Source organism: Schistocerca piceifrons, chromosome 2, assembly GCF_021461385.2.
Source record: "Schistocerca piceifrons isolate TAMUIC-IGC-003096 chromosome 2, iqSchPice1.1, whole genome shotgun sequence".
NCBI classification, from domain to species: domain Eukaryota; kingdom Metazoa; phylum Arthropoda; class Insecta; order Orthoptera; family Acrididae; genus Schistocerca; species Schistocerca piceifrons.
In genome coordinates, this window is record NC_060139.1 from 674,980,621 (window position 1) to 675,006,772 (window position 26,152).

The 26,152-nt window shown below is 39.4% G+C and overlaps 1 protein-coding gene across 1 annotated transcript in view; it reads right to left on the reverse strand.

The window, feature by feature from the left end:
- LOC124776795 (pancreatic triacylglycerol lipase-like) overlaps positions 1–26,152 on the reverse strand; it is a 161,505-nt gene that overhangs the window by 33,724 nt on the left and 101,629 nt on the right. Inside the window, exons 6-8 of the mRNA XM_047251935.1 lie at positions 23,026–23,120; positions 20,976–21,118; positions 5,233–5,376 (exon numbers count right to left, since the gene is read on the reverse strand). Of these exons, the coding sequence (XP_047107891.1) occupies positions 5,233–5,376; positions 20,976–21,118; positions 23,026–23,120 (382 nt within the window). The remainder of the gene's footprint in view (positions 1–5,232; positions 5,377–20,975; positions 21,119–23,025; positions 23,121–26,152) is intronic.

The window sequence follows — 26,152 nt, forward strand, 5'->3', positions numbered from 1 at the left end:
GGAGTGAAGTTGTGCATCAAGCAGCCTATTGCGCACAGTCTGAGTCATAACACTTGCTGTCAGGGTTCCTCCAAGCCATAATCTGTGGGTAGTGGTCATCCACTGCAGTAATAGCCCTTGGGCAGCCTCAGAAAGGCATGTCATCAACAGTTCCTGTTCTCTCTATTTCCTCCATGTCTGAACAACATCGCTTTGGTTAATTCCGAGACACCTGGACACTTCCCTTGTTGAGAGCCCTTCCTGGTACAAAGTAACACTGTGGATGCAATTGAACCATGGTATTGACCGTCTAGGCATGGTTGAACTACAGACAACATGAGCCATGTACCTCCTTCCTGGTGGAATGACTGGAACTGATCGGCTGTTGGACCCCCTCCGTCTAATAGGTGCTGCTCATGCATGGTTGTTTACATCTTTGGACAGGTTTAGTGACACCTCTGAACAGTCAAAGGGACTATGTCTGTGATACAATATCCACAGTCAACATCTTTCTTCAGGAGTTCTGAGAACTGGGGTGATGCAAAACTTTTTTTTATGTTTGTATTAATAACTGAATTTTAACTGTAATTATAAATGTGTGTATAATGCAGTAAGCAATGTTCTAAGGACTCCCTCACATTGTATCACACTACCCATATTAAAAGTTTTTGTTAAGAGCACTGAATTTGTATTTTGTATTATTCATAACACAAAACTGATATGCTGTCAGAACTTTAGTAACATATAACAAGTATGGTCTCAACAATGAGATATTTTGCGAGTTTCTGTTTCACCAAAGTGGTTTGTTCTTTAATTCCAGCCACTACTCCTCCCAGTGATGCAGGGACTTTTGCCTCCACAGTGAGGTCACTGTATGTAGGTGTTACACATTCCTCCTGAATGTTTCATCTGACACGTTTTTTGCCCTGAATACCCATTTGCCTTGGTACTCAATAGACTTTCATGATATAAGTTAAGTAGGATGTCCTGGATAGACTGGACTTTTTTCTATGCAGTAATGATGCATTTTATAGCTTTCTATGTACTCAGTTTGTCTAAGATGACGAGAAATTTCTTAATCCAGATGCCTCCTATACTCTATTGCTCTTGAGATATCACAAACTTCTGCATCCTAGATGCTGAAATCATATTGTCAAGATATGATTTGACAAAACTGCAGGGAAACCAAGACTGGCCACTACTAGAACCATAGTTATAGTTATTGTATAATTTAAGGTATTACAAAACAATATATTACAAATATAATAAGGAGAACAGTCTCTCGGGCTTAATTAAATTATGGACAATTTTTAAGTCTTGTTAATAGCCATGGTGAAAGCCAGCTCCATACCAGGATAAGGACAGAGATAGTCATCACAAATATGTACAGTATCTTTATTTTCTTGGCTTCCAAATAGTGTTGTGACACTTTTAATATAAGAGATCAAGATTCACCAAATCACGAATGTGATATATGCTATTACTACACATTGTTATGTACCTGTATATTTCATTTTTCATGGGAAAGTTTTCATTTTGTACATTGCTTCATAGTATTAAATCAATGCTGTTCAATTATTTCACTTTTCTGTAATTCATTCCTTTATCTACACTCATTCTATAAATTAGATAACTGACCAGTATGGGTGGTTGTGACTATGAAGAAATCGTAAGGTTCAGAGTGGAAGAAGAATAGAAAACCTTCCCATCCAACAGTCGATGAGGTGGAAGACACCTCTGTCCAGAAATGTTGCAGCCTTGCAGTCTACAGTGTTGGTTCTTCAAAGGCTACATGAAGAAAACTCTTAAGGAAATTTACCTGGCTGTCCTGGTAGGCAGCTGTGGAAGTGGGCTTGTCTCCCATTCTACAGAAAACCACTAAATCTTTACAAGTCCAGCAAGGAAAAGCCAAATGGATTTAACAAAAAAGATGATGCTGCAAACAAAAAGCCGCCCAGATGGCTGCATGTTCCCATATCCAAAATGGCACAGTGGCCCAGATTCAAATCCACCTGGTGAATTAATGGTAAGGGTTCATTTGCCAGCCAGCCTGGATGTGGCTTTTAGGCAGTTTCTCATATTCAGCTTCATGAATACTGAGCTGATAAGGACACCCCACCTCAGTTACATGATCCACAAACTTTTTGAAAAAGCATGCTCACACTTTCACATGGAATAACACTTGATGTAAACAAATGGGTACATAATTCTGTCTCAAGTGGAGGGGGAGGGGGAGGGGGGGCGGGGTGAAAGGAAGGGCATCCGGCCATTTCTCTACCACAAACATTGCCAAATCCGTGCCATTCCTGTAAAATTAAGGGATAATGGCAGGAAAAAGAAGTTGCTGCAAACAAAAACAGATTATATAATATATAAATAGAAGAGAAAGAAAAGAAACAACTGGATAGTTATATTTGTTTATACAATCATGTCAATAAAGGCAAGTTAGTAGAGCTGGAATGTCTATACTTATAAAGAAAAACTTCATTAAAACATTAAGGATTGGGATATGCCATAGATGAGCATATTATAAAAGAAGAGCTTAAAGTAAAAGGGTATGAACTGGTTGTAACTAGAGTGATGCTCTATTAAACAATAATACCATTAATACCAAGAATGTGCATGTTGAGAAACTAAGTATTGGGCAGTATCAACAGTAGGAAAAAGGTATTTCTTTTAAGCATTTTCTATGGTCATGTTGGGTCCAAACAAATAGATGCAGGGAATGGATGGAGAAAAGGATGCTAATGATGGTGGTGGACAAATTATGTGTCAGCAATATTCACTAAGGATTCAAAATGATTATTTTGAGCACAAAGATATATACATAAATTTACTTGGACACACACTACACTCCAACGGAAATCTGTAATTGATAATATTGTAAGTAGACAGAAATCCTTAAAATTTCAGAAGTGTGGCCATTGCCTTCTGAAAACTAAAATACTTTTCCTAACAGTAAAATATTTTAAAAATCAGGCAAAATGTGATGAAAAGGTACACAAAGTGAAGTACAGCCTTAGTACAAGGTTGAAGAATGAATCAACAGTATAGTAGTGTATGAGTGGGCACAGAAATGAGCGCTGTCTGGTGGAGAGTGCAGAGCTAGACTGCCAACAGGTGCAGTGACAGGAGGTTGTGGGGCATGAAGGTGGGGGAAAAAAGGAGAGGAGTGGGTTAATATGGGCAGATTCATTGGCAAAGGGCTGCACAGAAACAGGCAGGATGTGGTGGGACAGAGGAGGTGGAAATTGTTGGGTGAAGGGTGTGGAGGCAGTGTGTTACCGTAGGTTGAGGCCAGGATAATTATGGGAGGGAGACTATGTTGCAAAGATATCTCCCATCTGCGCAGTTCAGAAAAGCTGGTGATGGAAGGAAGGATCCACATGGCTCGGGTAGTCAAGCAACCATTGAAATCAAGTGTGTTATGTTCACCTGCAAGTTGTGCCACAGGGTGGTCTACTTTGCTCTTGGCCACAGTTTGGCAGTGGCTGTTCATCCTGGTGGACAGCTGGTTGGTAGTCATATCAACATAAAAAGATGTGCAATGATTGCAGCAGAGCTAGTAAACGGCATGACTGCTTTCACAGGTGGCCTAGCCCCTGATGGGGTAGGATAAACCTGTGACAGGACTGGAATAGGATGTGCTGGGTGGGTGGATTGTGCAGGCATTGCACCTGAGTCTTCCACAACTGGCATATCCCTGTGGAAGAGCCAGGAGCAAAACCTGCTCAGTCCACTCACCCAGCTCTTCTTATTCCAGTCCTGTCACAAATTTATCCTACCCCCGTCACCAGATGTCCACCAGGAGGAACAGCCACTGCCAAACTGTGGCCAAGAGCAAAGTACGCCACCTTGTGACACAATATGCAGCTGAACGTAACACATTTTATTTCAATGGCTGCTACACTACCCAAACCATATGGATCCTTCCCTCCACCACCAGCTTTTCTGAACTGCACAGATGAGAGTTTCCTGACAATACATTTCCACTCCTGTAATTATCCCGGCCTCAACATACGGTAACATACTATGTCCCCACACCCTCTGCTCAGCAGTTTCCAATTCTCATTCTCATCTCCCAACCTGTTTATTTACAGTCCTCAGCCCATCTTTTCCCACTCCTCACCTTTTTCGCTCCTTTTTTCCCCACCTCCCTCTGTCGCAACCTCCTGACACTGCACCTGTTAGCAGTCAAGCCCTGCACATTCCACTAGACATGTCTGTGTCTCTCCCCAGCCGTACGCTACTATCCCTTCCCTTCCCCTCCCCTCCCCTTCCCTCCCCTCCTCTCCCCTGCCCCCTTCAGGCTGCTGCTTCCATCCCATGTGATAGTTTCATTCTGGCCCGATATGCTGGAGTTGGTGGTAGTGTGCACATGAGATGTGCTTGCTTGTGTACGTGAGAGGTGTGTGTCTACAATTAATTAAAATTTTTGGACAAAAATTTTGACTGTCAACATGAGCATTACACACTTTAGTGCTTTGCAAATGCCACCTTCAAGGATGGAACTTTAGCCTGTTTGAATACTGGTTACTTACTTCAGAATGACCAAAATATGTGGCACCATATTTCTCATGCCATCAGAAGCTAAAACAGTTTTTTCCACCATAACCTAAAGTTGTTCTGACATAAGAGATACTTTTGGCTATTACATAAGATTGCTATCTATTATTTAACATGTTGATCTTTTCACTGGATATACAGGGTGTTTATAAATCTTCGGTGTGGTTTTAAGAAAATAATAATAAATCAATTTATTACATTGTATGGACAAACCTTACAGCAAAATCTGTGGCAACTGTCCAAGTTTTTAATGTGCTACCCAATGTTCACATACCATGCTTACTGCACAGGCATAGCATCTGTTTCCAAGATGGGACTGGAACAGGAAAAGGCTTTCTGTGTGCTCCATTTTGAAGTGTCCAGATCTGTGGTTACAGTGCAGCATGGGTTTATTGCACTTTTTAAGAAGGCCTTTAGTCAAAAGCTCACATTTTTACCCGTCTTTTTGCTGTGCCTCTATGCAACTCAACATCCCCACTATACAGTGAATAACAGTCTATCCTTTCATAGCTCTGGCATTACCTCATCCTGGATTTTCTATCGGTTAATATCTTAAATAAATATTTTTAATTAAATAATCATGAATTAAATACATGTGCTGATTTGTAATTAATATGCTATACATTGTCCAATTGGTGAAGCCAACAGTATATCAAATTTATTAAATGCTGACATGGTTATGCTTACCAACTGGCTCTGGTATCCCAAGACCTAACAGAGAGTATAGTTTTCCATTAGTATGTATCACATCAACTATATTGGCATCACTAGGATCAAGACGCATATCATTATCCCTCATGGAAGCATAGCATGGCTGAGCAGGATCAAGACCTGTAAGGAGAACAAAATGAACCAAGCAATTACTTGCCTTCCAGTCTGACACAGTTATTTTACCCAAATCTAGTAGACTAACTACTTGAACATGAATCAGCTGTTTGATATACAACCATATTTTTTCATACAGCAATGCAGTGTTTGAACTAGCTATTAGATGCAGTCTTTGGAGAAACCAAAGAAAATACTGGTACTTTAGGTTACGTTCCCAAGAGTTTATTATATGGCTGACACTGATAAAAAAAAAGACGGTAATGATTCCCCGTATGACGTGAAGTTAACCCATGTTATTCTAGAAAAGGATGTACAGGTAATTAGTGGATGATAATTGTAGATTTCTCACAGCTAGGCTGCCATTACTGTTTAATTACAGGCAGCTGTTCTACAGATAAGGGGGGATTTTTCCAGATGGGTCAGAAACAACTGAATAATTATCTCTGTTGAAACTGGATTCATTTTTTCCATGATTTTCAGAGCATTGAGGATTTTTCTTCCATAAATATTACACTCTCCAGCTAACACTTGTGTCCTGGAAATTTATGCTTTCCATTAGTCTTCTTTTTGCAGTCTTTTAAGCAGTTGTTTAATTCACAATGTTTTCAGTTCCTTCTCATCTAAGTACACTTTTCTGCAACCAAATTTCATCTCAATATCTCCAGAAATATGAAGTCAAAAGTGGGGCCAGAGTAGATCAAAATAAGTCTTATTTTGTGTAGACTGAAAAATGTAGCTTTCAGTCTATTTCTCCGAAGAATGTTTCCTATCTGGCCTGTTACTATGCTGAAATAAAATAACCTTATTGAGTGGAATGTGGAAACCACATCTTAAATGTTAGTGCCAAGACTCTGTGTTTCAAGTACCTAGCTACTGATTTGCCTTCATATCCATTGTCCACTAGTGTTTTTCTTAAGTTTTCTACAGTTCTCATTTCATACTTCTATTATCACTGTTTCTGATCACCAGTCTGTGTGTCCCAGAGTATTATTTTAATGACAATATTATGAAAAGTTTAGGTTGCTAGTCACCATATAATGGAGATGATGAGTCACAGACAGGCACACCACAAAGACTGCTAAACAAGGAAGCATTCAGCCAAACGGCTTTCTTCTGAAGTAGACAGTATTCACAAATATTCATGCAAACACAACTCTCACACAAATGATCATTGTCTCTGGCCTCAGCGGCCACACACAATGGCCATGTGTGTGCAAGCTGTGTATGTGTGCATTATCAACTTTCTAAGCTGAAAGCTTCTTTGTTTAGTGGTCTGTGTTGTGCCTGTCTACAGCTCAACACATCCCTTATATGGTGCACAGCAATCTATCCTTTTCATAATACTGTCATTAATCCCTCCTGTATTTTCCATTGTTAGAGTATTGTTTTAGTAGTTTATAAATCAGGTTGTAAGAATGACAGATGTTTCTTTTCTCTTATTCCAAACTTAAAGCATCCTAATCATCACTCAGTAAATCATCTTTATTGGAAAACTGCACAGGGAACTCCTTATGTATTTATGCAGCACCATCTTTTTCGACAGTTTTCAACCATCTGCAGAACTCCCAATGAAAACCCTAATAATGGGTTAAAATGACAAGGTGATGGAGGAGGAGTGGAAAAATTTTGTTATATAACAGCCTAGAAGATTTAAAATGGTTAGCCAACACACAAAAGCTTGAATGTAGACATTAAAGGTTTGTTCAAGCAGCAGTCCAAAAGCCATGCACATGTGCACTGTGGTAAAGGCATTCAGCAGTGGCACTGACTACTCTGGACTGTTCCTGACTAACAATCAGCTTTTCAAGCACAGCCTCTTAAACACTCATGAATGGTTGGCAACCATCAGAAATAGTTGCAGGATTTTCTTCAAACTGCTCCTCAGTCGCAGTCTTGCACAGGCACTTAGATACCCATTTGTCTCTTTCTGATGCCTGCTTTCAGTTTGTATGTTTGGTTACATCATTCTACGAAAGTAACTTGTTTCTTCATCTCTTTCCCTTGTGACCAACATAAATAATTACATAAAACTTTTTTTGCAAAATAAAAAAAGAACATCAATATTTTAGGTATTAAGAAAATTAAGTTTTTCCACCATCTTCATACGATCTAGCTGTTCCTGCTGACTATACTGAAGGAGGACAGAAGAAGAAGAAGAAGAAGAAAATATTAATAATGCATTTGAAAGAAGTAGAATTCAACAGAGGAATCATGGAACAGTTATATTACACTTGTAAATTTGCAGGAGGCATAATGTATGTAAGAGGACCTCATGTTCTCTATTCAGAAACAAACAACTGTGGTAGCATACTTTGAAGCACATTATGTAATGTATACCTAATTACAATTAGTAATTTGTATTAATTGCATGTGACCCTATTTGGTAGGACAACATTACAATAAATGTTCAAAGCAAAAATAAATAGAATAGTAAAATAAAATCACTTTTGGTACTGCTTCTGGAATGTTTTTCCTTGCGTATAGGTGTGTAATATCTTGGTAAAAATTGACAATAGCTACACTGTGACAGTGGTGAATAGGTTACACCTGTCTTATTATTGCATTCTAATATGTGAGAAGTTTCTGGATATCAGTCCCAAAGATAAGAAGTTTTGGTACTTAAGACTGTCACTTTTAGAAGATTCTGGTAGTTTTTCTTGGTGTGGTTGGACACATAAGTGAGATATGAGGAATTAATGTACATTAATTCTGCTTCCTCACACTTTCCTTACATGTAAGCACTCTTGCTACAAAACAAGCTTAACAATGGCAGGATTTGACAACTGCACTTCAAGAAGTTTGAAAACTATTGTAATCAGTTTTCCCTGGTGGGCACAACCTCTGGAGTTGATACTGAAATTTTGTTCTTGTGATAATCACCAGGTGTTGGAATCCAGTCTGAAGAGCACAGACAATCTGATAATGTTCCACAGTAAGAACAGAACATTAGAAATTCTTTATTTCATTTTTGTGTATAACTTAATATTGCTGAAAACTAGTAAAGCATTCTAGAATTAAATCTATAACAGAATGCCTCTTCTCCTTCGTTGACCTGATCAATTTCACCTATTCCAGTATTCTTATGTCTTTGCCTCATCTTCTTATTAATCCTAATTAAAAACTGCTTGAAACACTAAAATATAGATATGGAAATTGCACTGGCTAAATGTTATTGCTTAAAAAGGAGTTAATAGTTGCGTAACACTTATAAGCACAAACAAGTAATTTCAACAACTGCCACTGGCAGCTATTTGCCTGTTATATAATTTTCTTACCAACTGATTCCAAGGTGACTGCACTGAGTGAAAACAAGGACAATCAAATTCATTTCATGAATTTTGTGCAATATCTGTTACTGCATGGTCACAAATGATCAGAATAGTCAAATAAATTGAATTGTGGATGGCACATTACATGCACTTGATGTTCAGTCTGAGCTGGGTAACAGAAGTGTAGTCCTAACTGGTCAAATAGTAGGCACACTTTTTGTAATTAAAATGTTTTGTTTCCATGTCAATATTTTTCAGGTGTTTGTACTGATAAGAACCTGAATTGGAAGTCAAATGTTACAGGTGCTGTGAAATGTGTAAGCTCTGCAATATATGCTTTGCAGATAATGTTGGAGTTTGAAGATGAAAATGTCAAAAAGCTAGCTAACTTTTTCTATTTTCATTCACTGATGTCTTATGGCATCATCATGTCTGGGGTAACTTGCCATGGAGGAAGAAAGTATTTTTTGTACAAAAATGTGTAATAAGGATAATATGTGGTTTCACATTTAGAACATTTTGTATACAACTTTTTAAACAGTTGCAGATACTGATAACAGCTTTACAGTACATTTGCTTCCTTGAGAAGTATGTTGTCAACAGTTTGAGACATAGCAGTTGGAAACTTCTCCATCTGTTGTGTTTTCTACACCCATGAATAACTAAATTATTTTCACTTTTTCATTCCGTATCTACTCCAGCTGCACAAGTAATATGTAAAAATGTACTAAATGAATACACAAAATTGTAATTTATGCAAAATTACATTTAAATTTGTAGTCCACTTGGTTACATTTCCCTTCCTGATTCCAATGATACAATTAGCTCCACTACAAACTCAGATAATTAAGAGTTATAGCTAATTGAAATTTTGACTGTAGTAAGTAATGGGGAAACACTGAGCTAATAGACAAAATATGAAGGGGTTAGCTTTAATGCTTGCAAGATTCTGAACTCTTGACACTATTTTTGTTTCTCTAATTAACTGAGACACTAATATTTTGAATAATTTAGAATTATAAAAGACTAACTAAATGAAACATTTTTAGCCTTGTTTCACAAACATTATTATTACTGTATGACTGGTTTCAGATTATGAGCTCTTTTTCTAGTACATAACTGGTCCCCAAGTTGAGAACCAAGCAAAGGTAAACTGTCCAATTCTTAAGCTATTGATTCTTGAGTTCAACTGTGAAAGTCTCTCTTGTCGACAATTCTGACAAAATTACATGTGGCTTTATAAAATTCATTAGGACAGCATTCACAGCAACTATGACCAAAAATACCTTGGAGTAAACCTATGAAAAGTAAAATGGAATTTTTTGTTATGTTAATGAAGGCACTAAAGTGATGGTTCCATGTAGAGGTTGCAGTGTTGTCTAAAAGGGGTGAATAATTTGAGCCTAGTTTGTTCCTTTAATAATAAATGTGGGGACTCACACAAGCCCTGTTTCTTAAAATCTAACATTTCTAACTGAGTGTGCTTTGTGATCTTTCCCTCTATGTATAGGACTTCCACATCCAATATGTATTCATGGTTTTCGATTACAGAATGTTCAGCAAAAGGATGAATCTGGCTTATTCAATCTGCAATGTCTATGATGTTCCCTGAGCCTAGTGGCAGATTGACTTCCCAACTGTCCATATAGCAACAGCCTGTCCATATAACACAACTGACACTCTCAGCAGACACACTTATAACACCACTTTTCATAAGGGCCGACTGTTTATCATCTTAATTGAAGACACATCTACACACATACATGAAAAATGTTGCACATTTGTTTGAAGTATTACATATAAAAAAATAAATGCGCAATTTCCTGGAATGCTGGATGTCTGTATGCTGGCGAGAAGACTTTTGGATGACTGTGCAGTACAGGAGTATTTTTGGTAAATTTTAAAATTATGTTTGCTGTTTTCTATATGTAAGCAGTCTAGGAAATTATTACTGGAACCCTGGGTCATGTTTTCATGAACTTGTGGTGTTGTCAAATGAAACATTTCCACATACAGAAAAATCAACAGCTTATTAAGCAGGCACAGCAAAGACGATGACAGCTTCTACTACTACTACTACTACTACTAGTAGTAGTAGTAGTACTGCTACTACTACTACACGGACAATATAGAAGAATGAGTTCATAGACATGAATGAACTTAAAACAAGGATTCAAAGCAGTAAAGTAATTGCAACTAGAGGAGATAAGGAAGGGATTCTAGTGTTATTAAATAAAACAGATCATACAAGCTATGTGGAAGAATTTTTTCAGTGAGTGCAGCTACAAAAACTATGGAAAGGTCCAACAGGTAAATGCAATTATCTGACTAAACAAGTAGTAAACAAGTGCTCCAACATTTTTTCTGAATGCATTTGTAAGAGTATTCTTCAAATTAATCCTAGAGCTCCACAGATGTATGGCTTACCCACGCTCCACAAACCAGCAGTGCCAATCTGACCACTGCTACCAGTACCAGTACACAATATTGCCAGGAAGATCATCATCATCTTGAGGAAAAAACTGAAGGGAAATACAGCATGAGGAACAGGTTAAATTTAGTAAACAAGTTAAGAGATCTTAACATTACAACAAATGCAAAAGGAGTCTCTCTTGAGGTACATAGCTTTGCCATAAAAGATCGTATAGATATTGTGTCACAATCATTGTATTCCCCCCCCCCCCCCCCCCCCCCCCAACACTAATCCACAAGAACAGATGACAAGGGAACCACATAGCAGTCGGATTTTTGTATTTTTTTATCTTTCATGGTACAAGAAGTTCAGAACTCTCTAATAACAGTCTCATAAAATAGTCTGATGTAGCCCTCAAAAATTCTTGAGGAAGTAACTTTGAAGTTTTCTGACCATTTTTAATTTGCTAAAGCAGGGTCTGTTTTTCTTGACAGGCCATGTGGATGTGTGGTAGAATGCTGATTGCATTTAGCTGTCCGACCTTTCTGTAGTTTTTGTAGCTGCACTGACTGGAAAAGTTCTTCTATGTACACTACTGGCCATTAACATTGCTACACCAAGAAGAAATGCAGATAATAAACTGGTATTCATTGAACAAATATATTATACTAGAACTGACATGTGATCACATTTTCACGCAGTTTGGGTGCATAGATCCTGAGAAATCAGTACACAGAACAACCACTTCTGGCCGTAATAATGGCCTTGATACGCCTGGGCATTGAGTCAAACAGAGCTTCGATGGCATGTACAAGTACAGCTGCCCATGCAGCCTCAACACGATACCACAGTTCATCAAGAGTAGTGACTAGCGTATTGTGACGAGCCAGTTGCTCAGTCACCATTGACCAGACGTTTTCAATTGGTGAGAGATCTAGAGAATGTGCTGGCCAGGCCAGCAGTCAAACAGTTTCTGTATCCAGAAAGGCCCATATAGGACCTGCAACATGTGGTCATGCATTATCCTGCTGAAATGTAGGAAGTAGGGTTTCACAAGGACCGAATGAAGAGTAGAGCCACGGGTCGTAACACATCTGAAATGTAACGTCCACTGTTCAAAGTGCCGTCAATGCGAACAAGAGGTGACCGAGGCACGTAACCAATGGCACCCCATACCATCACGCCGAGTGATACACCAGTATGGTGATGACGAATACACGCTTCCAATGTGCGTTCACCGCAATGTCTCCAAACATGGATGCGACCATCATGATGCTGTAAACAGAAACTAGATTCATCTGAAAAAATGACATTTTGCCATTCGTGATCCCAGGTTCTTTGCTGAGTACACCATCACAAGTGCTCCTGTCTGTGATGCAGCGTCAAGGGTAACCGCAACCATGGTCTCTGAGCTGATAGTCCATGCTGCTGCAAACGTCATCAAACTGTACGTGCAGATGGTGGTTGTTCTCACAAACGTCCCCATCTGTTGACTATGGGATCGAGGCATGGCTGCACAATCCATTACAGCCATGCCGATAAGATACCTGTCATCTCTACTTCTAGTGATACGAGGCCATTGGGATCAAGCACGGCATTCCATATTACCCTCCTGAACCCACCGATTACATATTCTACTAACAGTTATTGGATCTCGACCAACACGAGTAGCAATGTCGCAATACGATAAACCGAAATCGTGATAGGCTACAATCTGACATTTATCAAAGTCGGAAACTTGATGGTAAGCATTTATCCTCCTTACACGAGGCACCACAACAACATTTCACCAGGCAATGTCTGTCAACTGCTGTTTGTGTATGAGAAATCGGTTGGAAACTTTCCTCATGTCAGCACGTTGTAGGTGTCACCACTGGTGCCAACCTTGTATGAATGCTCTGAAAAGCTAATCATTTGCATATCACAGCAGCTTCTTCCTGTCGGTTAAATTTTGCATCTGTAGCACATCATCTTCATGGCGTAGCAGTTTTAATGGCCAGTAGTGTAGCTTGTATAATCTGTTTTATTTAACTCCACTAGAGTCTCTCCTTTATCTGCTGTAGTCACAATCACATAACTGCTTCCAATCCTTGTTTTAAGTTCCATGACTATGAACTCATTATTCTATAATGTAGTACTCATAGTAGTAGCAGGAGTGGCAGTAGTCGTGGTGGTGGTGGTGGTGGTGGTGGTGGTGGTGGTAGTAGTAGTAGTAGTAGTAGTAGTAGTAGTAGTAGTTGTTGTTGTTGTTCCTGCTTAATATGTTGTTTATATTCTCTGGAAAATATGAACCCAGCATTAATTTCCCAGACATCAGCTTACAGATGGAGAACAGTAACCATAAATTTAAAATTTATGGAACATACTCCTTCACTAACACATTCATCCCAGCTTCCTCCCAACGTACTACAGCCTTTAAAGATGCAGCAGTTGACCATATGAGCCATTGTCTCATTTCTATCCCTATCTCCCAAGAAAACTATGATCTGGAAATCAATACAACAGAAACATTAGGCACAAGTAATAAATTTGATTCCAAAAATTTACAAAATTCCCAATAAAAACTGAAGAAGTAAGCCCAGTCCCTACTGTACTCAGTTAACAACAAGGCTAGAATGAAAAGAAATGGTGCAATTTACCTTTTATAGCTAATACTTCAAACAGAATATGCAACATTTTAAAAGGAAAGGTTTTCTCTGTGCTGTTCATGTCCCATAGTCAGTAGGTAGATGTCTTAAGTTCAAAAGATTAACATCCAGCCGTAATGAAGAAAGGGGTTTATAAGGTTATCTGTTGAGTGTCAGTCATGTTATATTGGACAGACTGGGAGATCAATCTGCACTCTGCTCAGAACACTACAGAAGATGGAGATTAAAGAAGCCACATTCATCCTTTGCTGAACATGACAAAGTACATTATGTTTTGAATAGGAGCCCAAGTCTGGAAATGTACTGTTTCTGTTCTATGACAGTTTCAATCCAGATGTGTAACATGTCCATGACTGCTTAGGAATAGGAAAAAAGTCTCAGATTTGGTTTTCCTGGTAGGATTGCTGGATTTAACTCATATGGACTACTACTTGTGAGATTTGTATGAAAGTTTAATTTACGAGATGTTGTAGTGTGGGAGGAAGAGCTGCTGGCATGAGTTGTGGCAGCTGCACTAGAAACTGAAGAGACACCAGGTGGAATGGAGAAAGTATCACAAAATGCTTCATAGGTACAATGTCTGTGACAATGTTGATGATCACCACATCAAGCCACTGCTGTAAAGCACCATTACTGTTCTGTACATAAAGTATGCTGGAATCTTTTTTGTTTTAGAATAATTTAAACACAACGTTTAATTGTTAACACAAATGTGCTTAACTGATAAATGGCTGTTTCATTACGATTCCTTTTGAATTGTTACCTAATAATTGTACTGCGTTGCATCTAATTCAATTTCTCAAGCATAAGTGGATGAGAAACATCTGAATTGAAACCGTCATAGAACAGAAATGGTATGTTTCCGGACATGTGTTCCTGTTCAAAATATTATGTAGTGACTCCCCTCTACAAGTCACAAAAATTTGTAACAGGAATTTGCAAATACCCTGTAGAGGGGAATGATGCAAAGCACACTCAGTTAAAAATTTTAGAAATTAAGGAACATTATATAGTTTCAGAAATCACATCATATTCTTATGCCTATCTTTAAATGCATCTATGTTTAACTAATCTGTAAAGTCTGCCATCAGAATTAACTCTAGCAACATCAGTATATCTAAAAGTCTGTGGGCAAGCAAGCAATTGTGTAATACCACTGTGGGGATTCATGTTAGAATCTAGCTTCAGATATCAAATGTATAAAGCCTATGTTGAAAAAGACTGACCAGAAATTATAGATTTATTAACAATATCAAACTGTACGGAAAGTTTTCCCCTAGTTATTCTGGATAACAATCTTAATTGTGATGTTTTTTGTCCAACCTCAAATCTGTGTTATTCTGGTGAAATGATTGTGTCACATAACACTGTGACTGTGGATGTGTTATTTAATTCATCAAGGGTGTGATTACTGCACAAAAACTTGACAGCAAGAACTGTAACACAAAGTGCACAGCACATGGTTTTCCCTTACATCTTACAACAGATCTATTGAACTTAAACTGCCTACTGTTCATGAGTATGTCACAATTGGAAGTAAAGTGATTGGTTTCCAACATTAAACATGGTATGGGCTTCATCAGTGGAATCATCGTTTTTGTCATTGACAGTTTTGAGCCTGTTACAAAGATCGAGAGGAGAAATGTCAGCTGCCAAAAGTACCAAAGCAAGTAAAGTGGATTAGCTAGAAAGTATGTGATTTATTGACAATGGCCTTTATTCCCTTATGAAATAGGTTAACAATCAATCACAGTTTGTTAACAACAGTAATGTTCATAAATTTAATACCATTATTTACAGTCAGCCTTAGTGTAATGCAGAAAGGACTGACAACAGTATTATGAAAAGGATAGATTGTTGTTCATCACAGAGCAGTTGCTGAGTTGCACACACTCACAATGGGAGGACTGCTAGACACACAAGTTTTCAGCCAATGGGCCTCCTTTGAAAACAGAAAACACAATCACAGGCACAACTCAAATACAGATAGCTACGGTCTCAGATGGCTGCAGCCCGTGTGCATCTGACATGAGCAGCAGTCTGGGGAGGGTGGTGGGGTAAAGGACACAGTCTGGGGCACAGAGATGGAGGGATAGCCAGTCAGTGATGGGAAAGGGTGTTTTACTGCTGGTGACAGCATGCAGGGAAAAGGAGGAAGAGAAGAACAGGAGGAGGAGGAAGAGAAGAACAGGAGGAGCAGGAAGAGAAGAACAGGAGGAGGAGGAAGAGAGGCGGCGGTGAATGAGGAGCAGAAGGAGGAGGAGGAGAGGCGGCGGAGGATGAGGAGAAGAGGAGCAGGAGGAGGAGGAGGAGGAGAAGAGGAGCAGGAGGAGGAGGAGAAGAGGAGAGGAGCAGGAGGAGGAGGAGAAGAGGAGGAGGAGAAGAAGAGGAGGAGCAGGAGGAGGAGAAGAAGAGGAGGAGCAGGAGGAGGAGAAGAAGAGGAGGAGCAGGAGGAGGAGAAGAAGAGGAGGAGCAGGAGGAGGAGAAGAAGAGGAGGAGCAGGAGGAGGAGGAGCAGGAGGAGGAGAAGAGGAGTAGGAGGAGGAGAAGAGTAGGAGGAGGAGAAGAGGAGGAGGAGGAGAAGAGGAAAGACTTGTGGGTGCAGTGGCAGAGTAGAAGGCATGTGTAGTGCTGGAATGAGAGCATGGTCAGGGACAGGTAGGTGAAGGACAGGGACAAGGGAAGGTTGAGGCCAGGGGGGTTAGGGGAATGAAGTATATGTTGTAGGGAGAGTTGCCATCTGTACAATTCACAAAATCTGGTGTTAGGAATGATCTAGATGCACTGGGTGTGAAGAAATCACTGAAGTGAAGCACAGAAAGTTGGGCAGCATGTTCAGCAACTAGCTGATGCAGCTGTCTGTTGGCCAGTTTCACAGTGGCCATTCATGTGGAGAGAAAATGTTAGTTGTTATGCCCAGATTGAAAGCAGCACAGTCATTGCAGCTGAGTTTGTAGATCACATGGCTGCTTTCAGAGGTAACCCTGCCTTTGACACCATAGGTGATGTTTGTGACCAGACTGGAGCAGGTTGAGGTGGTGGAAGGATGTATGGAACAGGTCTTGCATCTAGGTGTATTTCAGGGTTATGAGCCAGAGCCAAGGTTTTGGGAGCAGAGGTGGGGTAGTGATGCACAAGGATATTTTGTAGGTTCAGTGGGTAGTGGAATGCCACTGTGAGAAGGGTAGGGAAGATTGAGTGTAGGATATTCAGTTCCGACCACGAAAAGAAAATGTGATTAAGTAGCTTCAGTCCTGGGTCATACTGAGTCACAAGAGGACTACTACTCTGTGGCTGGATGATGGATATATTGGAGGTGGTAGGTGACTGGAGGGACAAATCATAGGAGATCTGTTTCTGTAGAAGGTTGGAAGGGTAATTTTGGTCTGTGGCTGCCTCAGTATATTTGGTATATTTGGTATATTTGGAGAGGCACTACTCATCACTACACTTGTGACATCCATGGGTGGTTAGGCTGTGTGGAAGAGACTGCTGTTTAAGTGGAGGCAATGTTGGTGGTTGGTAGGTTTGATGTGAATGGAGATACTGATGTAGCCATCTGTAAAGTGGAGGCCAACATCAAGGAAGGTGGCTTTCTGGGTTGAGGAGGACCAGGTGAAGCACATCAGGGACAAGGTATTGAGGTTCTGGAGGAATGTGGATAGCATGTCCTAACCCTTGGTCCAGATCACAAATATTCCATCAATGAATCTTAACTAGGTGAGGGATTCAGGATTCTGAGTGGCTAGGAAGAAATGCTCTGCATGATTAAGCTGGCATAACGTGGTGTCATGTGAGTGCCCATTGCTGTACCATGGATTCGTTTTAAGGTGGTACCTTCAAAGGAAAACTAATTTGGGTGAGAACATAATTGCCCATTGTGATCCAGGAGAAGGTTGTAGGTTTGAAGTTAGCTGGGCACTGGCAAATGTAGTGTTCAATAGCAGCAAGGCCATGCGTACTGGGGATGTTAGTGTAGAGGAAGGTGGCATTGACTGTGATGAGCAGGGTGCCAGTTGGAAAGGAACAGTTACTGGAGAGTCAGTGAATGGGGTCTCATATAGGAGTGTAGGTTACTGATAATAGGCTGAAGGTGTCTGTCTACAAGACCAGACACACACTCAGTGGAAACACAGTAACTGGCCAAAATGCAATGTCCTGGATGGTTGATTTGTGGACTCCAGGAAGCATATAGAAGGTAGGACTGCAGGAGTGGTAAGAGTGAGAACAGAGTCTTGAGGCAGAGGTTATGTAATAGCCTTAAGGATTTGAGGAGGACTGGACATCCTGTAATTTTAGAATTGGCTCACTGCAGCAGGGTTTGTAGGTGAATGAATCTGACAGCTGTTGGAGTCCCTTCACCAGGTAATCCCTGTAGTTCATAACCACAGTGGTGGAGTCTTAGTGAGTAGATAATGTTATAATGTTTGAATCAGTATTAACATGATGGATTGTGGTTCTTTCTAAAAATAAAGGTTAGTTTTTATGTTAAGGGATTTGGGGAATGATAGTGAAGTAAAGTTCAAAGTAGGGAAATTCTGTAAAGTTAGCAAGGGGTTATTTGGTCAGCAATGTGTCTGCACCACAGATGGATGGAGTAGTGAAATGAGTCAGGCAGTGTTCACTATTAGTTCTAGATTGAGTCTAGTTCTTAGGGTTAGTGGTGAAATATTGTTTGTACTGTAGGAAGGAGAGAAGTTCTTTAACAAGTCCAAAATGACATGAATCTTCCAGCAACAAAGGAGCTCTCCTCTTCTGACTCACTACCACCAAGAACTGGAGCAATTTAATCACATTCTCTGCCAGGGTTTTGATTACATATAGTCATGCCCTGGAATGAAGAATACCCTACCCACTATCCTCCCAACCCCTCTCTGACAGTGGTATTCCACCACCCACTGAACCAATGCAATATTCTTGTCTATCCCTACACTGCCCCTGCAATAAACCTACGTGTAAGATCTGTCCCATATATGCTCCCACCATCACCTACTCCAGTCCAGTCACTAGCATCAACTATCCTGTCAAAGGTAGAGCTACCTGTAAAACCAGTAATGTGATCTACAAGCTAAGCTGCACCCAATGTGCTGCATTCGATGTGGACATGAGAACTAACAAGCTGTCTGCCAGCGTGAATGTTCGACAAACTGTGGCCGAGACACATCTGGACTACATAGATGGCAAGCATTCTGTGCAACACAACTTTCTTCACTTCAATGACTGCTTCACAGCCTGGATCCTTCCTATCAATGTGAGCCTTTCTGAATTGTGCATATGGGGACTCTCTCTACAACATGCCCTTCATTCCCCATAACCCCCCCTCTGGCCACAACCTTCACTAGTCCCTAGCCTCCACTTACATCACCCCTACCTGGCTATCCCTCCCCCCCCCACCCCCCCACCCCATGCCGCCTTCTTACCCCACTACCCACCCTAGCTTGCTGCTCACATCAGATGCAATTGTAGTCTGCAGTCAGACCACAGCAGCCAGAGACATGGTCATGTGTGTATGAGTTGTGTTTGTGTGAATGTGTAAGTGTTTTCTATTTCTGAAGCAAGCCTTCTCATTGAAAATTATGTTTAGCAAGGTCACAATAATTATCTATGGGACAAGCAAGTAACTGTGTGTGTCTGGAGTAGGTCCAATACTACTAGTAAAACCAAAACCAAACACTTGTAAAATTTCAATCCATTGTTTAGACAATCACATTCTTACTATATGTAAATAAATCTCATCACTTTTTCACAAATCTGCAATATTGTGCTCACAAACTATTATTTAGTTAGTAGTCAATATAATCTACTTACATAAATTATGAGCTGTAACATAAACAGCTCACACAGACTGAAAAGCTGTTAATTAAGAAAAGGAAAGTGACATCAGATCAGTACACAATTCAAATGACAGCTGTGCTTCATTAGTTTATTGATTACAATATTTACAAACTTAACCAATTTTCAAACACTTTTTGTTGCAGGAGGTGTACATTCATATTTACCGGAGGTAAAAGGCAAGACATCTGTTGTGCCAGCAGAAATGATTTAAATGTAGTGTCAATAACAATGGTTGTCTGTTTTTGGGGCTTTTGTTTGTTATTGTAAATACATCATTAAGTTTTGGCGGCATTTACAGGTGTCTTTGTGTGAAAAATTGCCATTTGGACAACACAGATCGATATTACATTGAATTCTGGCACTGAAAATTAAGATTTGCACCTTAGAATTCATGTGAGATGCAGGAATATTGTGTCACAAAGGGGTAAAAAGAACACTTATCAGCAAAACAAGGAACTTGTTCAAAAGAATGACATCTGTAAATGTAGGTAGATAATTACACAATTACCAGATTCGCAGCCATAGACACACTGGTCCCATGTCAAAGAGTTAAATAAATAAAACTAATGTCCTAAAATGTATCATACAAACAGCATTATATACACTGCTTTCATAGCAGTTCTTATTCAATAACCACTGTCTTACTGTTGTTACCGTCCAAAACAATATTGTTCTGTGACAGTTGATCGGTGCTGCTTCAGTTGAATTAAGTAAGAGATGTTTGTATCTCCACTTTTATTATCGAATGAATGAAATCACTTCAATCATTCACCCCTTTTAGACAATTATTGCAACCACTTCATAGAAGAACCTTGATGCCTTCATTCACATAACAAAAAAAATCCATTTCTGCGCAGCTCTACTCTAATGTATGCTTCATCATAGTTATTGTAGATGCTGCACTAATGACTTTTGTGAAGCCATACGCAGAACAGATTCTACTTGGATAATTGGAGTGCTCCTTGCAGTACACAATGAAAACAGTGTTCAAAAGGCACAGAAATCCCAATCTGTTTCAAACCGCACCTGCAAAGAAGGACCAGTTTGAAAACTATCAAGAATTGTCACAGAGTACCAGGGACTCACTGCTTGAACAAATCCTATAAATGTATATTATTCTCAGTTTGTACTGCACCACCACTTTTCTGCTCCTTTCTGTATGAGTGATACCTCAAGTGTCTTAAAATTCATTTAACCACTGTGTCCCTTCTGACAGCAGTCTCAAACTGTCATGCTACCTTAACTCTAACTCCACATTTCATGTCCTTTTATTCCATCAAATTATTAATAAATAATTATTTTTGTTCTTACAGAGAGGAGGGGAGAGGATTACTCAGAATTATCCTGTACCTAATTATCAAAGTATTTTTGTAAAATAGCTTTCAGCTATCAAATGGTTTAAGCTACCCATTCATACGGATTTGAAAGTGTACTATACCTGTAATACGGAATATCTTCCCTCTTCCACTTTTGTTGAAAGCAGAGGCAGCAAAGGAACAGATATGTGCACCTAGACTGTGGCCCACCAAATGTATTCGTTCAGGCGTCACCTTGCCCTCATCAGCCAAAATGAGCAGTAACCTGTAATTAAATTTCACCATAATATGAGAAGGGGAAAGGAGTATAAATGAAGTTTGTTTTCAATAGTTTATAGCTCATTAGACAACATACATGGTGGAGAGAATTTTCCACAGATGGAGCATCTATCAGTAAGTGTTAAGTTAAAAGGAAAGAGTGTCTAGAGGCAGATAAAATTTCCATATTGACTTCAACAGTTCTCATGAATGCTATGCAGTAAGAATTTTTAATCAACATAGAACTTTTCTCCATCTCAAAGTAAGGAGGAAAAGAAGAAAATATTGACAGCCATTGCAAAACCAGAAATGGAGACGTAGGAAGTGGGCAGAGATCTAATATTAGAGTACAGTAGCCAAATCATGATTTAGGTCTGGATAGACAAATGATTTATTACACAAAACTTTGCAGGGGGAGTCTAAACAGGGGAACTCAGAAATAATAATAATAATATGAGGTTGGGAAAAAAAAGAATGTGCACTATATAGGAGAAATAAAGTAAAAAATACAAAAGTTGGTGAAAAGATAAAGATCAAAGTAAGATGAGATGAAAAAGAGAACAAATAAGTGAAAACTAATTTATGCTAATAAGCAATAGTGCCTAGGGATGTCATAGGAGATTGAGAAGGAGATGAACTACAGTTTGATATTTAAATAGTTTCCTAATATTCATACAGCCAATACTAGAATACTCGTCAAGTGAACAGGACATCTGTAAAGTTGGACAAAAAGGAAAAATGAGTAATACAAAGAGGTGCCGTGTGAATGGCCCATAACAAATTAGCTTCTTGTCAGAGTTTTATTGAAAAACTTTAATGAAAGACATACCAAATAGATGTCCAATGTTTCAGGAACACACATTAGACCATTCAAGCAAAAAGATTTCCAGTACAGGCTGTTCCTATCTTTATCATTCATACTGGAACTAGAAGATAATTTTTAACTACTGAACACCTGCACAGAGATGTGTAAGTAGTAATTGTTCCCATGCTTTGTTTATGAGTGGTACGTAAATAAGTCTTCATATAAAGGATGGTAAAAATATCCCCTGCTCTGAATTTTTCTATATTTGCAGAGTAACATATCTTTAATATGACAGTCGTCCTGATGAAGACTTTCTGTAATAGTGACCAAAACTTTGACAGTTTTATTACATATGAAAGGGTCACACACCCAGAGAGCTTTCACTGAAATTAATCCTGGATACAAAAGCATATGCTCTCATACAGAAGCAACATTAGTATAATTGTGTGTAACCATGGTTTTTCATTGGTGCATTTGCATGATGATTGTTGGTGTGTGTACTTCACTAAGGACATGAGTGGTAGCTTGAAAGCTAATTATGTGTGTCTGCACCATACACCAATTATCTTCATGTCAGTAGTTGCCTTTCCTAGTTTTTCCCATAGGCCATTTTCTATATGGATTTGACAGCAATTTCTAAATACTTGGTGATTGTAATAAGGTATTATATAAAACTAACCTGAAAATTAAATGTAATATATTTTATATTTTCACACCAAAAATAATCTTTGGAAAGACTAATTCACAATTACCCACACCATCCATGTTCTGACACATTTCATTCGCTGCACAGATCTAATATTTCTAATGAGAAAAGTTTACTTCTACAAAAATAACAACAAATTTGCAATTTTTGCCAGCGGTGTGCTGACCACACGCCCCTCCTATCTGCATCCTCCACTGAGGATGACACAGCGGTCGGATCACATACATCCATGCCCAAGGCAGGAATAGAACCTGTGACCATAGCGGTCGCGAGGTTCCAGACTGAAGCGCCTAGAATCGCTCGGCCACACCGGCCGGCCAGGTTAGAAGAATATGAAACATTTAATTTTGTTTAATGTGGACAATATGAGTAGATACATTAAGTGAAATACACCCATTATTACCGTGCTATTTCAGCTGCAGCCACCCTTGTGTTTGCAACGGCCTGCCAGTACTGCCAACTCCCAGTCCAGTCTACCGCAATCACATTGACATCCTCCTGGCACATTCAGTGAAGAAAGACATTAGACAATATTATTTAATGATCTAAATCTTTCTTAATTTGCACTTCACACTTTTTCAGATTTCTATAGGCATCACATTAGAGAAACTTTGCATCCAAAAATTCCATTTGTTACTCTTGCAACAAAAAATTCGCATGTTACAAATACATCTTAACAGCTTACTATCCATTTCCAAAAATAAAAAAAGAACCAAAAAGGAGAAAAAAGTTACCACATCAGTCATCTATAGGTGAGCAGTTGCCCATTCATTTTTGTTTTATCAAATGGCATACTTTTACAGACGAACAAACATACTTTAATCAGCAACAGATTTGAAATCTGCAATATAACAATTAAATATGGTTATTAAATGGCAATATTTCAACATTTTAAATTATATTTTCAGAAGTGAAGACAAAAATTGGAAGAATACATGCAGAAATATTTTGCAGACTATACAGTAGAAATTTATTTTGGGAGTTGCAATGTCACATCCAGAATAAGATCAAGACGTATTACTTAAACAGGTTGATTCAATACAGTCAACTTCCACAAAGCAGGTACACATGACAAACCCACAATGGTGCATGGAGGTCCCGAGTGGTGAAGCCCTATATTATGCCATGTCATTTTGTGTATTGTGTGTCCATATGCATACAGGATTTGTGCAGCTTTTCTTTTCCTTAAGTACCTATTTTTCTATATTTACATTGTCCAATTTTTCATACTTAACAGGATGGTGGAATTCCAAATTCTCAGGATCACAGATGCCACTGTATTTTTGTATTTGTATGTACTAACACTTCTCCAATTGCTGGTCACTGATAATTCAAAATTTTTTGCCACAAAAGCAATTAAATAAGTTGATCTACGCATTTTATATCTGTGGCCAATATCAATAATATATGATGGAGACAGAATATTGGCATTTATCAGGATGGTCACAAAAATAGCGTAACCATCCCAACATTAATGAATTCACAGACATAAAAAGCAAACATGGAATTTTAAAACCTGCCAATTAGACCAGGAACTTTTTGTGGTTTATAGCTGGTGCCTTATGATCCAGCCAGATGCCACACAACACAATGTTGCAGGTTGCCACCCTCTCAAAAGGCCTTCAAGTCGATTCAACTCAGCTTGCCTGCCCAGTCACTGCAGTACTGAGGGCACCACATTCACCAGATACAGCCATCACTAGCTAGCATCCATGAACCACGTGCAAGACTATTTCCCACTATTTCTCTGCCAGGCAGCATTTACAGGATGCTGCCCAGTAGCTTGCCAGCCAATGTGAATACGCTTCAACATTAATGTTCCAACTTCAGAAGTGGTGCAAGCATCTTACTGCAAGTGCAGCACATTACTCAGGACCAGGACATCATCAGTGCAGCCTATACCAAAAATGCCTAGTGATTCTCAGTTGTAACAGACTGAGTGCTCACTTGCACCTTCCAGAACCAGATTGTATTAGTGACAACCCTTCAATAGATCAGGACTATCTTTTATGTTGGCTTCACTACAAAGCTGCTTCTGTTGCTTATGTTATTATGTACTTTGTCATAATGAAGTTCTATTGTTCTTGGCTACCTGGGCACCTTTCTCTGCTCATTTGTGCACCACCCACAACAGGATACTTTACTTATTCTTAAAATTACATTAATGGTTAAAAAAACATTAAATTGTTGCAGATTTAATTATCTGTGCCTGAGTGATTATTTCAAACAGTTTTTCTACTTAGTATCCTTTTTAGTAAAGGAGTGATATCCACAGATTCATTTTTATGAACACCAAAGGAAACAAAAAAGAAGTATGTAAAGATAGAAGAAATTCCACAAGGTATCATCAAAACAGCTCTCAGTTTTTCAAAAGGAAAGGTGTTATTTATTTCAATGACAGGCACTGCTGCCGCAGCACCTCACATCATACCCAACAGGGGGAATCTGTTCACTGGAGGGTGAGTGACAGGTTTACACATTCATGTTGTTTGAGGCAGAGGGCTAATGTGGGGACTGGCATCTAGTGTCTCACATTCACCCTGTGGATGGATAATAGTTGACTGTTGACTGCTACTGCAGCAGGTTCCAAGCAGGTGCACAGGGAGGGGGAGGGGGGCACAGATTTACTTGTTATAAGGAGTTCCAAAGTCAGATGTGTTATGGGGCCCCCTAGGAAAATAGTGACCAGGACCGGAAAGAAATATAATCCAGTGCTGGCTTGATATGTTTGGTAGGGGGGGGGGGGGGGGGTCAAATATGAGATGTGGAGGAGGCCCTGCATGCAGGGTGCAGGGTGCACGGTGCAGTCTTCTGCAGGTTGTGGCTCATGTCATCACCAATGATGCTTGTCGCTTGGGTTCTGATGCCATCCTCAGTTCATACGGGCAGCTGGCAAAGGTGGTGAAGACTGCTGGCCTCACGTGAAGGGAGTTTAAAATCTGTAATATCATGTCCAGAACTGGTCGAGGTCCTCTGGTTTGGAGCCAAGCAGAGGGTCTCAATCAGAAGCTCCCTCAGTTCTGTGACAGTCTTGTCTGAAGATCTCTGGGTGTGCATTATGGGGTGGAGAATTATAGGACTCCCCTTGATAGGTGAGGAGTTCACTATACACAGGAAGCAGCTACTTAGGTGGCAGAATATTTGTGGAGTGCACATGAGGGATTTTCAGGCTAGGTGATAGTTTGAGGTCTGCTGATGAACACACACCAGATGATACACAGAGAGTGAAAGCATGTCACATACTGAGTAAAGACACTTTTACTGTTAAAATTACAACAGTAAATTTCTGATGCATTTGTTAACAAAATTCTTTAATTTACTTCCCCTCCAGGAAAACTGTTGCACTCAAGCGCTGGATGAAACTCAAAGTAAAAGCTCTTAAGTATTTTACGAATTATGGAATGTATATGAAAGAGACAGGCTGTGTGCCATAGAAAGAGGGAAAGGGGGGGGGGGGGGAGGTGTTCACTGCAGTTGACAAAAGTATTGTGTCTATTCAAGTCAAAACTGAGTCTCATTACAAAGTTATC